Genomic DNA, 12,786 nt, shown 5'->3' on the forward strand with positions numbered 1-12,786 from the left:
AGCCTCATATTCTTCAGTTTTATAGAATCATAGAATTTTAGAATTGGAAAGAATCTCAGAAAGTCATCCAGGGCAACTGCCTAGTTTTTACAGATGAACATCTGAAAAGTTGGTCTGGTGCCCATGGTTTCATCACTGGTTATAGTGACAGGACCTGAACCAAGGGCTTTCTGAACTGTCTTGACATGGGTGGGGAGAACTACTGTTTGCTGTTTTTTCTACTAGTAAATAATATCATGCAGAGATTTTTAATTTAGTTGCTTACCCTGAGTGCTAATGCATTTTTAATGGAGCGGGGGGAGTCTGGGTTGTATGCCTGGTTTATAACAGTGATTGTGAGTATGACTTTATGGTTCCAAAATCTCTTAACAGGTTTATATCGCATTGGAATCCTAAAATATTTTAAAATTACATTGACATTATCTGTGTGACTGTACAACTACTGGGTTTAATCCATAATTTTTTTTTTAAGTCAAAACTGTTCCATGTGGTATGCACACATCTTTGTTTTTTCACTTTTTAACCACTTGTTTTGACATATTTTTTTATTCTGCAGATAGAATGGCATTCTTGGAGAAAATACTGACATTTAATTTTATAATTCACCATAGTTAAATGTATTGCGTAGTGTAAATTAACAGTATGTAATTCCTTTCAAAAGATCATTATGCAATCAGTAATAACTTGAAAATATTTATGCCCATTTATTATTTTAAAATTTATTCAGAGTTAGGGCCGAAAGTTCAAAAGTCAGAGATACTAATGTACAGTTCAGAATAAGGTTTTCCTCAGAAATACTTAAGTTCTGAAACTAAGCTTTTTAAGTATCAAAATGTTTCATTTGACGGTTGACTACAGTATGCACTCCCTCACAGCAGTCGGCACAGTGCTTACGCGTGCACACGCGCACACACCCTGTTCCTTTCCCCTGAGTTTTCTCCACAGTACGTTTTATCATCTGATACACTGTATATTCATTTATTTGCTTATTATCTGTCTACCCCCTCCTGAAATGTAAACTCCGTGAGGAGAAAGACTTTGCTCTGTTCACTTCTGTATTTCCCCAGAGCCAAGAACAGTTCTCAGCAGTTAGTATACTCTCAGTAATTATTTGTTGCATGAATGAATTTAGGAAATGCTTTTCTGTCATAATCCTATAGTGAAAACACCTTCTTGAACACAAATAACATTTCCATTTTAACTTTCAATTTTCATTGCCAAGTTTTTACTAAAGCATACTGGAAACAAAACCTTTAAAGTAAAAGTGTCACAATTGAAATATATGAGAATTTAATGTTAAGGCTTTTCTATAACTTAAAAGATTTTATCAATAAACTTCTCCTATAGTTAAGGCTGGGTTAGTTCAAATTCCACATATTTCTGTTTATCTTCATAACTGCATTTTAAAAATTAAAATTACAGCATTGCTAAAAGTGAAGCATTTTTAATTTATGGGAAAGTTAATGCTCAGAAATAGGCCTTCTGCTTACTTTTATTTTTCTCAATTATAGGTGAAGTGTTTGACTATTTGGTTGCACATGGAAGAATGAAGGAAAAAGAAGCAAGAGCTAAATTTAGACAGGTATGGATTATTGCACGTTTAGTTTATTGATTAAATAACATTATCGGGCTTAAACCCTGAAGCAAACAAGTGTTTGCCTCTATAAATGTCATAAGGTGCATTGGATGAAGCAGGGGTTGGCCATTCAGTTCAATGCAACAAAATATTAATTTATTAAGTGCTTTCATGCCTAAAGCACTGTGCTAGAGGCAGCTATGAGTTCTGTTTCTAGCTTTGTAATTGGAATTATAGTCCCACTCTTAATCTTAGTTGTTTGACAGTTGAGCCTTAAAAAATGAGTCTTTGAGCACTTGGTGATTGCATTAATTAAAACTGTTTCCAATTTTTAGCAAAAGTGTTATAATCTCAAAATTCATTATCGGTTTTGTCTTACATAAGCCAAAACCAAACAGAACTTAACCTGTGAATTAATGACTTGTCTTCTTGCTTTGTCTCTGCCCATTGCCTTAAAGAGACTCATTTTAATACGTAGGTTTTGAGCATAAATGTGATATAAGTCTCTAATAAAGGTAACTATTGATTGATCCTTACCCGTGAGTATTGGATTAAGTCCTTTACCTCCATTAATGTAAATCTTGCAGCAGCTTTGTCAGTAAAGATCATCATAAGTAAGTGAAGTCACTCAGTTATGTCCGACTCTTTTTGCAACCCCATGGACTGTGGCCCACTAGGCTTCTCTACAAGTCCATGGGATTCTCCTGGCAAGAATACTGGAGTGGGTTGCCATTTCTTTCGGATCTTCCCAACACAGGGGTTGAACCCAGGTCTCCCGCATTGCAGGCAGATGCTTTAACCTCTGAGCCAGCAGGGAAGCCCAAAAGATCATTGTGCTCATTTGTTAAAGATAAGGAAGCTGAGGCACAGGAAGATTACATAATTTGCCCAAAATTTGATGCCTGGCAAATAGCAGACCTTCCATTGATTCAGAGCCAGGACCTGTGATTCCAAACTAAAATTCTTAATCGTTATGGTGTGGTCTTACTTAGAGTAGGCATCAGCAAACTCTTTCTGTAAAGTGCCAGATAGTAAATTTTAGGCTTTGTAGGCCATACAGTCTTTTGCAACTATTTAATTCTGCTATTGTAGCGTAGAAGCAGCTTAGACAATATCTGGATGAATACACTCATATGATTGTGTTCCCAACAATACTTTCTTCGCAGAAACGAGTGGTGGGCCATATTCAGCCTACAGGCCATAATTTGCCCACCTCAGATTCAGGTAAAAGGAAGGGCAGGTACTTTATTATCTAACTATCCTCCCATAGTTTGAAGTTCTGTATGTAAATGGCAGTATAGCCTCATTTCTTTTAGAAACTTAACATTTTTGTTTTATTCACATGTAAGGTTGTTAAGGTGGAAGTATAGGTAGGAGTCTTTAAGGGTTTCACAATATTTATAAAGGCAGGTTTAACTGATTTTCAAGATTTTGATCTGCTTAGTCTAGTGTTTACAGATAAGGACTTATAAATAAGTGTCTTAACTTTTGCTGTTGCTTAAATTTACTTTTAAAATCTTAAGACATCCTAATGGTACTTTGAATTAAAACCTGTTACATATCAGACTTTAACCATCATTTAACTTTTCTGGTCCTCAGTTTTTCTAGCTCTAAAAAGAGGAAGTTCTCTTTGATTAATTCTGAAGTCCTTTCCAGTTTTGATACCACTTTATTCTGTGGTCTATGGAAGGAAGCTCAAATTTCTCTTTGTTACAAAACAAGTCTGTTTGGCCCTTTCCGTATCTGTACTCTTAATTTTTATAAATTGGCCACCTGAAAATCAAGATTTTTTTTGCCTCATAAAACTGGAATTTCTTCCCACTCAGATGAGTGTGACTTGCAAGTGTTTATGTGAGTGTGATTTATTGACTGTGAGGGAAGGGCTCCTGCCAGCCCTCGTATCAGATGTGAGTCTGGACCTTCTCCAGGGAAGCAGTGTGGTGCTCCGATCTCTGGCTCCTCTCTTCTTTCTTCACCCATTTTCCAGGTAGGATCTGACTTGTCAAAGGGACTTGGACATTTATCACTTTTTATTTGTATTTTTTGACCATGCTGGGTCTTCATTGCTTAGCTCGGGCTTTCTTTCTCTAGTTGTGGTGAATGGGGGCTACTCTTCCTCGTGGTGCTCGGGCTTCTGTTATTGCAGAGCACGGGCTGCAGGCTTGCCAGCTCAGTAGTTGTGGCTCAGGAGCTTAATTGCTCCACAGCATATGGGATTTTCCCAGACCAGTGATCGAACCTGTGTCTTCTATATTGGCAGGCAGATTCCCACCCACTGTGCCAGGGAAGTCCTGTCACACAGCTTTTTATCTTAAAAATTTCCAGCACAGATTCTGAAGTATGTAGTTGAGGAATCTATTAGTTGGTCTAGGAAAGATAGTTTATGTGCTTTCACAGTTAATGCCTTGATTTACAGTGCTTATAATTAATGTCAGCTTTTCTCCTTGCCACCATGTTTCCTTAAGTCCACTTGTGTAAACCTGGAAAGGTCAGGCATGATATTGGTACCTCCACTTTTCTGTTTCTAATTGCCATGCTTTCCAAAAGGTTTTGTTGTTGTTTTATTGGAGGATCCAAAAACTTAAGTCCTCATTACTTTGACTAAATAGAAAGTTTTCCTGTTTACAGCGAAGACAAAGGTATGCCACACACACAGAGTACACTGTGCTTCATCTGTTTTCTGCCAGAAATAAGCCCTTCTTTCCATATTCATCAGCAGATGGTCTTTCCTCTTCCCACCTCCTTCACCACTCTCATCCTAATCACTGTTTATGCTGCTTTAGTTTTTTCTTTCCAAAGAAGAATAGATTCCTGGCTCCATCTTCTTTCCTCGCTCTTCCTTGATGGGTTGCTTGTGTTACTACGTCTACTTTTTCATGTGTGACCAGAAGTGAATTAGGCTTGCATTCTTATTTTAACCTGAGACTCAACCTAGGTTCTCAGCCTTCCATAGAAATAACTACTTTTACATTAAAAGCAGAATGTGAAAAAGCAATAATTTAAAGTTGAGTACTTCCAAGTTGTTGTGGCATTTGCACTGTTTGGAGGTAAAAGAAGAGAAATTCTCTTTGAGAAATGGTACGAAAGTGTCACATCTGGTTCAAAAGTAGAATTTGAAAATAACCTATGAGAGAAATCTGACTATGGGGGCAGGGGGGCGGGGGCGAAGAGACAGGGAAAATTGGATCAGGCAGAAGAAGTAAGATAAAATTGTGTCCTCGGCAATAAACCTGTTCCTTTGGGGAAACAAATCTATTTCACTTTCCCAGTTCTCATGCTGCCAGAATGGAGCAGCGTCGTTACTAACAGATGCTCTAGAGCTGGTGTCTTGGCCACAGGATTTGTGGGCCTCTAGATGACTGTGGGAGAAGGCAATGGCACCGCACTCCAGTACTCTTGCCTGGAAAATCCCATGAACGGAGAAGCCTGGTAGGCTGCAGTCCATCGGGTCGCTAAGAGTTGGGCACGACTGAGCGACTTCACTTTCAGTTTTCACTTTCATGCATCGGAGAAGGAAATGGCAACCCACTCCAGTATTCTTGCCTGGAGAATCCAAGGGACAGAGGAGCCTAGTGGGCTGCCGTCTGTGGGGTCGCACAGAGTCGGACACGACTGAAGCGACTTAGCAGCAGCAGCAGGTGACTGTGAGTGGGTCTAATCTTCGTATTCACTTTATAAAGTAGGAAGCTGCTTAGTGAAGCCTTGACTCTGGCATCCTTCCCAAACCCAGCCCAGCGTGTCCTTGCTGCTTATTTTGAACCAATATCAACCAGGAGATCAGCCCTCTCTGAGTTTTTGTGTCCAGTATAGTTAGGTGCATGTTGCTTACAACTGAAAGTTGATGATTTGGAGAAACAAGAAGTATTTTCATTATGGCCCCACTTTTGTATGTATATAATCATATATATTTAAGTACACGTATATAATACCAAAGTAAAGACTTGAAGCAAATACACCAAAATAACAGGAAATGTCATCTCTGATGGTTCAGTTCAGCTCAGTTCAGTCGCTCAGTCGTGTTACACTCTTTGCGACCCCAAGAATTGCACCACGCCAGGCCTCCCTGTCCATCACCAACTCTCGGAGTTCACTCAGACTCAGATCCATCGAGTCGGTGATGCCATCCAGCCATCTCATCCTCTGTCGACCCCTTCTCCTCCTGCCCCCAATCCCTCCCAGCATCAGAGTCTTTTCCAGTGAGTCAGCTCTTCGCATGAGGTGGCCAAAGTACTGGAGTTTCAGCTTTAGCATCATTCCTTCCAAAGAACACCCAGGGCTGATCTCCTTCAGAATGGACTGGTTGGATCTCCTTGCAGTCCAAGGGACTCTCAAGAGTCTTCTCCAACACCACAGTTCAAAAGCATCAATTCTTTGGTGCTCAGCTTTCTTCACAGTCCAACTGTCACATCCATACATGACCACTGGAAAAACCATAGCCTTGATTAGATGGACCTTTGTTGGCAAAGTAATGTCTCTGCTTTTGAATATGCTATCTAGGTTGGCCATAACTTTCCTTCCAAGGAGTAAACGTCTTTTAATTTCATGGCTGCAGTCACCATCTGCATTGATTTTGGAGCCCCCAAAAATAAAGTCTGACACTGTTTCCACCGTTTCCCCATCTATTTCCCATGAAGTGATGGGACCGGATGCCATGATCTTCGTTTTCTGAATGTTGAGCTTTAAGCCAACATTTTCAATCTCCTTTTTCACTCTCATCAAGAGGCTTTTGAGTTCCTCTTCACTTTCTGCCATAAGGGTGGTGTCATCTGCATATCTAAAGTTATTGATATTTCTCCCGGCAATCTTGATTCCAGCTTGTGCGTCTTCCAGCCCAGCGTTTCTCATGATGTACTCTGCATATAAGTTAAATAAGCAGGGTGACAGTATACAGCCTTGACATACTCCTTTTCCTATTTGGAACCAGTCTGTTGTTCCATGTCCAGTTCTAACTGTTGCTTCCTGGCCTGCATATAGGTTTCTCAAGAGGCAGGTCAGGTGGTCTGGTATTCCCATCTCTTTCAGAATTTTCCACAGTTTATTGTGATCCACACAGTCAAAGGCTTTGGCGCAGTCAATAAAGCAGAAATAGATGTTTTTTCTGGAACTCCCTTGCTTTTTCCATGATCCAGCAGATGTTGGCAATTTGATCTCTGGTTCCTCTGCCTTTTCTAAAACCAGCTTGAACATCTGGAAGTTCACAGTTCACGTATTGCTGAAGCCTGGCTTGGAGAATTTTGAGCATTGCTTTACTAGCATGTGAGATGAGTGCAATTGTGCAGTCGTTTGAGCATTCTTTGGCATTGCCTTTCTTTGGGATTGGAATGAAAACTGACCTTTTCCAGTCCTGTGGCCACTGCTGAGTTTTCCAAATTTGCTGGCATATTGAGTGCAGCACTTTCACAGCATCATCTTCCAGGATTTGAAATAGCTCAACTGGAATTCCATCCCCTCAACTAGCTTTGTTCGTAATGATGCTTTCTAAGGCCCACTTGACTTCACATTCCAGGATGTCTGGCTCTTGGTCAGTGATCATACCATCATGATTATCTTGGTCGTGAAGATCTTTTTTGTTCAGTTCTTCTGTGTATTCTTGCCACCTCTTCTTAATATCTTCTGCTTCTGTTAGGTCCATACCATTTCTGTCCTTTATCGAGCCCATCTTTGCATGAAATGTTCCCTTGGTGTCTCTGATTTTCTTGAAGAGATCCCTAGTCTTTCCCATTCTGTTGTTTTCCTCTATTTCTTTGCATTGATCGCTGAGGAAGGCTTTCTTATCTCTTCTTGCTATTCTTTGGAACTCTGCATTCAGATGCTTCTATCTTTCCTTTTCTCCTTTGCTTTTCACTTCTCGTCTTTTCACAGCTATTTATAAGGCCTCCCCAGACAGCCCTTTTGCTGTTTTGCATTTCTTTTCCATGGGGATGGTCTTGATCCCTGTCTCCTGTACGGTGTCACAAACCTCAGTCCATAGTTCATCAGGCACTCTATCAGATCTAGGCCCTTAAATCTATTTCTCACTTCCACTGTATAATCATAAGGGATTTGATTTAGGTCATACCTGATTGTCTAGTGGTTTTCCCTACTTTCTTCAATTTAAGTCTGAATTTGGTAATAAGGAGTTCATGATCTGAGCCACAGTCAACTCCTGGTCTTGTTTTTGTTGACTGTATAGAGCTTCTCCATCTTTGGCTGCAAAGAATATAATCAATCTGATTTTGGTGTTTACCATCTGGTGATGTCCATTTGTAGAGTCTTCTCTTGTGTTGTTGGAAGAGCGTGTTTTCTATGACCAGTGCGTTCTCTTGGCAAAACTCTATTAGTCTTTGCCCTGCCTCATTCCGTATTCCAAGGTCAAATTTGCCTGTTACTCCAGGTGTTTCTTGACTTCCTCCTTTTGCATTCCAGTCCCCTATAATGAAAAGGACATCTTTTTTGGGTGTTAGTTCTAAAAGGTCTTGTAGGTCTTCATAGAACTGTTCAACTTCAGCTTCTTCAGCATTACTAGTTGGGGCATAGACTTGGATTACTGTGATATTGAATGGTTTTCCTTGGAAACGAACAGAGATCATTCTGTTGTTTTTGAGATTGCATCCAAGTACTGCATTTTGGACTCTTTTGTTGACCATGATGGCTACTCCATTTCTTCTAAGGGATTCTGCCCGCAGTAATAGATATAATGGTCTTCTGAGTTAAATTCACCCATTCCAGTCCGTTTTAGTTTGCTGATTCCTAGAACGTTGACGTTCACTCTTGTCATCTCCTGTTTGACCACTTCCAATTTGCCTTGATTCATGGACCTGACATTCCAGGTTCCTATACAATATTGCTCTTTACAGCATCAGACCTTCCTTTTATCACCAGTCACATCCACAACTGGGTATTGTTTTTGCTTTGGCTCCCTTCCTTCATTCTTTCTGGAGTTATTTGTCCATTGATCTCCAATAGCATATTGGGTACCTACCGACCTGGGGAGTTCCTCTTTCAGTATCCTATTATTTTGCCTTTTCATATCATTTTCCTTTCATTTTGCCTTTGATGGTTATAAAAGCATATTCTTGTATGTACTTTCTGAATTTCCTAAAATTTTTATAATCATATAAAACTTTAATAAAGCTTATAAAGTTTCAGGATAAGAGTCTTGAAAGTTGGTAGTAACTGTTAAATTTCTAGAGCAGTTATTTAACAGTGCCAATCAGGGAATTCCCTGGCGGTCCAGTGTTTGGGACTTGGCACTGTCACAGCTGAGGACCCAGGTTCAATCCCTAGGGTTGGGAAACGAAGATCCTGCAAGCTGTGCTGTGCAGCTGAAAATAATAGGAATAATAACAGTGCTAATCCCAGGAGTAATCAAAAGTTGGCTAAATAAAAGGATATCATTTGCTAAGTGTAGAAGAGATTCTTATTGATAAAGCACATAATAGTTTTAATAGTTTGTAGTTCACATGCATTACAACATTCATTCTTCCATTTTAAGAAAGAGGACACTGGTCATTAGAGAGGTGAAGTCATTTTTGCTGCCCTTGAACCTACATTAGCCAAAAGGAGGAGAGTGTTGTCAGGAGCGGATGGCAGAAGAGAGGCAGCCTGATGACACACCTGGTGCGGAGGGTCTGCCGCTGCCAGCTGGGCTGTGAGCTGATGGCGTGGGCGTGGAGAGCCTTCTGATTCTGGGCTCTGGGTCCCAGTGGTTTGCTGGGCCCCAGCACCACACTTAGAAATAACTGGAATGTTGAGGGACAGGGCCTGAGAAGAGACTTTATAGTTAAAACTGGAGAGAACAGCCTCACCTAGCTCTTCTTGCACTCACCCCTCAGTCTCTCCAAATTGAAAGGTATAAAGCATAAGAAAATTATCTGTAGAGATCTACACAGCCGTTGAAGTGCCCACTGAGTGCTTTGCGTATGTGGACATTAGAGGTGTTTTTCTGTCTTGACCGTGAGTCTGCGTCGGTGACGGTTAATGGCCTTGCCTCTCTCCTGTCCAGATTGTGTCTGCAGTGCAGTACTGCCACCAGAAGCGCATCGTTCACAGAGACCTCAAGGTGAGCCACGTGCCCTTACTCGTGTACGCTTTCCTTGTGTGTGTTCAGCTCCTGCTGCTCACGACACAAATGAGGGATACATTAGATTGTGTTAGTAAATTCAGAAGGAATCCTAAGGTTTAGTTTCCATTTTAGTTAAAGCAGCTTATTGTTGGTCTCTGGAGAAAAATCACCCACCACCCAACAGCTGAGCACTCCCAGAAATGCACGCTTTCCCCTGGACAGCATGCTGAGTGCTGCCCTCACCCTTTTCTGTCTCCCTAGTCAGCATTCTCTCCTATTAACAGCAGCGGCTATTTGAGACCGACTGCACGGTTCTCCGCCTTTGCCCACATTCCTGGCATAGGCTCAGGTTTCCTACTGCACAGAGAAAATAGAAACAGCAGGCAGAAACTCCCTGTTTCCCAGCAGGCCCTCAGCTTAGCTGCACCTGCATCCACCCTTGACCTTTCAGAGTTTTCCTCTTGTCACAGGACAGCACAGCACTGCTGCTGACCCCTCTGGTGTTCAGGATCTGTGTCCCTCCCTCCCAGGCTGCTTTGCTGTCTCCTCCCACCCCTCCTTCTTCACCTCCTGTCTCTGCTGGCGCCTCAATAGCAGCATGTGTAAAACATGCTTACATTCACACCCTCTTCTACCTAAGAACCTCCCACCCCAGTTCTTCTTCCCAATATACCCTTTTATTCTCTTCACCTTCACAGCCATTTTTCTCTAAACGTTGTCTAGATTCTTTGTTAACTTGGTGATCACTTCTTCTCTCTCCTCACATAACTGTTGTTTACTGATTCGCTTGTTCCTCTGTTCACCCACCCTTGCTGCATTCACATTCACTCCATCACCTCTGGTTTGCTAACCCCCAGATCTGTTCCTGCACCCAGAGCTCTCTTCCAGGACTCAGTGTCCAGCTGACAGAAGGACAGCTCCTCAGCAACCCCCAGGCAGCTTGATTTAGCACGTTAGATACCTAAACTCTCCCTTGCTAAACTTAAATTTGTATTTCTCATTGTGGCGACTGATGCACCCCAGGTGCCTCTGTCTCCTTTGCTCTGACGCCACCTCGGTCCTCAGGTCCCTGCTGCTGCTCCCTGCGTGTTCCTGAGTGTGATTTTCTCCGTCCCCACTTGCACTGTCCAGTTCTAGTCCCCTGGTGTCCAGGGCCGGATCACTGCACTAGCCTCCTGCCTGGTCCTCCCTGCTTCCAATTTTGCCTCTTTCCTACACTGCAACCAGAATGGTCCTTTAAAAACACAAATAAGATTGTTGTGGGACTTCCCTGGAGGTCCACTGGCTAAGACTCTGGGCCTCCTGCATTCGGTGCCCAGGTTTGATCCCTGGTCAGGGAACTAGATCCCACATGCTACAACTAAGACCCAGCACAGCCAAATAAGTAAATAAATGTTTTTTTAAAAAACCACACACACAAATAAAACTTGTCATTTCCCTGCTTGAATGACTTCTCAGTGGCTTCCCATTGCCCTTAGGATAAAAAGCTAAACTTCCTGAATATAAGTCGCTTCAGTTCAGTTCAGTCACTTAGTCGTGTCCAACTCGTTGCAACCCCATGAATCGCAGCATGCCAGGCCTCCTGTCCATCACCAACTCCCAGAGTTCACTCAGACTCAGGTCCATCAAGTCAGTGATGCCATCCAGCCATCTCATCCTCTGTCGTCCCCTTCTCTTGTTGACTCATTGGAAAAGACTGTGATGCTGGGGGGGATTGGGGGCCGGCCACCTTCGCATGAGGTGGCCAAAGTACTGGAGTTTCAGCTTTAGCATCATTCCTTCCAAAGAAATCCCAGGGCTGATCTCCTTCAGAATGGACTGGTTGGATCTCCTTGCAGTCCAAGGGACTCTCAAAAGTCTTCTCCAACACCACAGTTCAAAAGCATCAATTCTTTGGTGCTCAGCTTTCTTCACAGTCCAACTGTCACATCCATACATGACCACTGGAAAAACCATAGCCTTGACTAGACGGACCTTTGTTGGCAAAGTAATGTCTCTGCTTTTCAACATGCTATCTAGGTTGGTCATAACTTTGCTTCCAAGGAGTAAGCGTCTTTTAATTTCATGGCTGCAGTCACCATCTGTAGTGATTTTGGAGCCCCAAAAAATAAAGTCTGACACTGTTTCCACTGTTTCCCCATCTATTTCCCATGAAGTGATGGGACCAGATGCCATCATTAGAGGGAACTGGAATGCAAAAGTAGGAAGTCAAGAAACACCTGGAGTAAAAGGCAAATTTGGCCTTGGAATACAGAATGAAGCAGGGCAAAGACTAATAGAGTTTTGCCAAGAAAATGCACTGGTCATAGCAAACACCCTCTTCCAACAACACAAGAGAAGACTCTACACATGGACATCACCAGATGGTCAACACCGAAATCAAATTGATTATATTCTTTGCAGCCAAAGATGGAGAAGCTCTATACAGTCAACAAAAATAATACCAGGAGCTGACTGTGGCTCAGATCATGAACTCCTTACTGCCAAATTCAAGTCGCTTAGCCATTTGTAATTCAGCCATAGCCGTGTCCGCAGCCCTCTCTACCGTACTCTGCCTTTCAGTTTCTTGAGCAAACCATGTTCTGTCTCACCTTCTGGGTTTTCAGACCGTTACTGTGCTTGAAATCCCTCACGTTGACACATCCACTGCCATCACCTAATCCTTGCAGTGGTTCAGTCCATCTGGTTAGGAAGCCAGACCGCACCTCTCAGTGCCGGGCCCACCACTCCCCTCTTCTCGGTCACAGCACTGGGGGCCTGGAGTATAGCTGCAGGTTTTTCCTCCCCTCCCTTTGTAAACTGTGAGCTTTCTGAGGGCAGGACCCTGTCTGTCTGTGCATCCAGACACTAATATAACACCTGGTGTATAATTGCCTAAATGTCTCTTAAGACAAGCAGGCATGACTGTGATCTCTGTCTTAAATGAAGTTTAGGATGCCCCTGTTCTCAGTAATAGCCATTATACACCTTATTTAGCAGTGTTTGTAAAATGTGACTGTCCATTTAAAAGGATACTTAGAAGGATCTGTTTTTTAAAAGCCCCTTATTCTTAGCTGAATAAGCTCTTCCAATATTGTTTTGTCATGAACATTTGCTGTTTAAATTGGTGCTGGAATTGATCTATACAGTTGGGCCCCCATACCCCCAGGTTCTGCATCTGTGGCTT

General features: G+C 42.2%; 1 protein-coding gene across 11 annotated transcripts in view; it reads left to right on the forward strand.

Annotated features, from left to right (window-relative positions):
* The window catches only part of MARK3 (microtubule affinity regulating kinase 3), a 117,013-nt gene that overhangs the window by 78,317 nt on the left and 25,910 nt on the right, over positions 1 to 12,786 (forward strand). For all 11 annotated transcript variants that reach the window (XM_070775803.1, XM_070775805.1, XM_070775804.1 and 8 more), the window contains 2 exons: positions 1,512 to 1,582; positions 9,561 to 9,617. In XM_070775803.1, the coding sequence (XP_070631904.1) occupies positions 1,512 to 1,582; positions 9,561 to 9,617 (128 nt within the window). The remainder of the gene's footprint in view (positions 1 to 1,511; positions 1,583 to 9,560; positions 9,618 to 12,786) is intronic.

Source organism: Bos indicus, chromosome 21 (assembly GCF_029378745.1).
Source record: "Bos indicus isolate NIAB-ARS_2022 breed Sahiwal x Tharparkar chromosome 21, NIAB-ARS_B.indTharparkar_mat_pri_1.0, whole genome shotgun sequence".
Lineage (NCBI taxonomy): Eukaryota > Metazoa > Chordata > Mammalia > Artiodactyla > Bovidae > Bos > Bos indicus.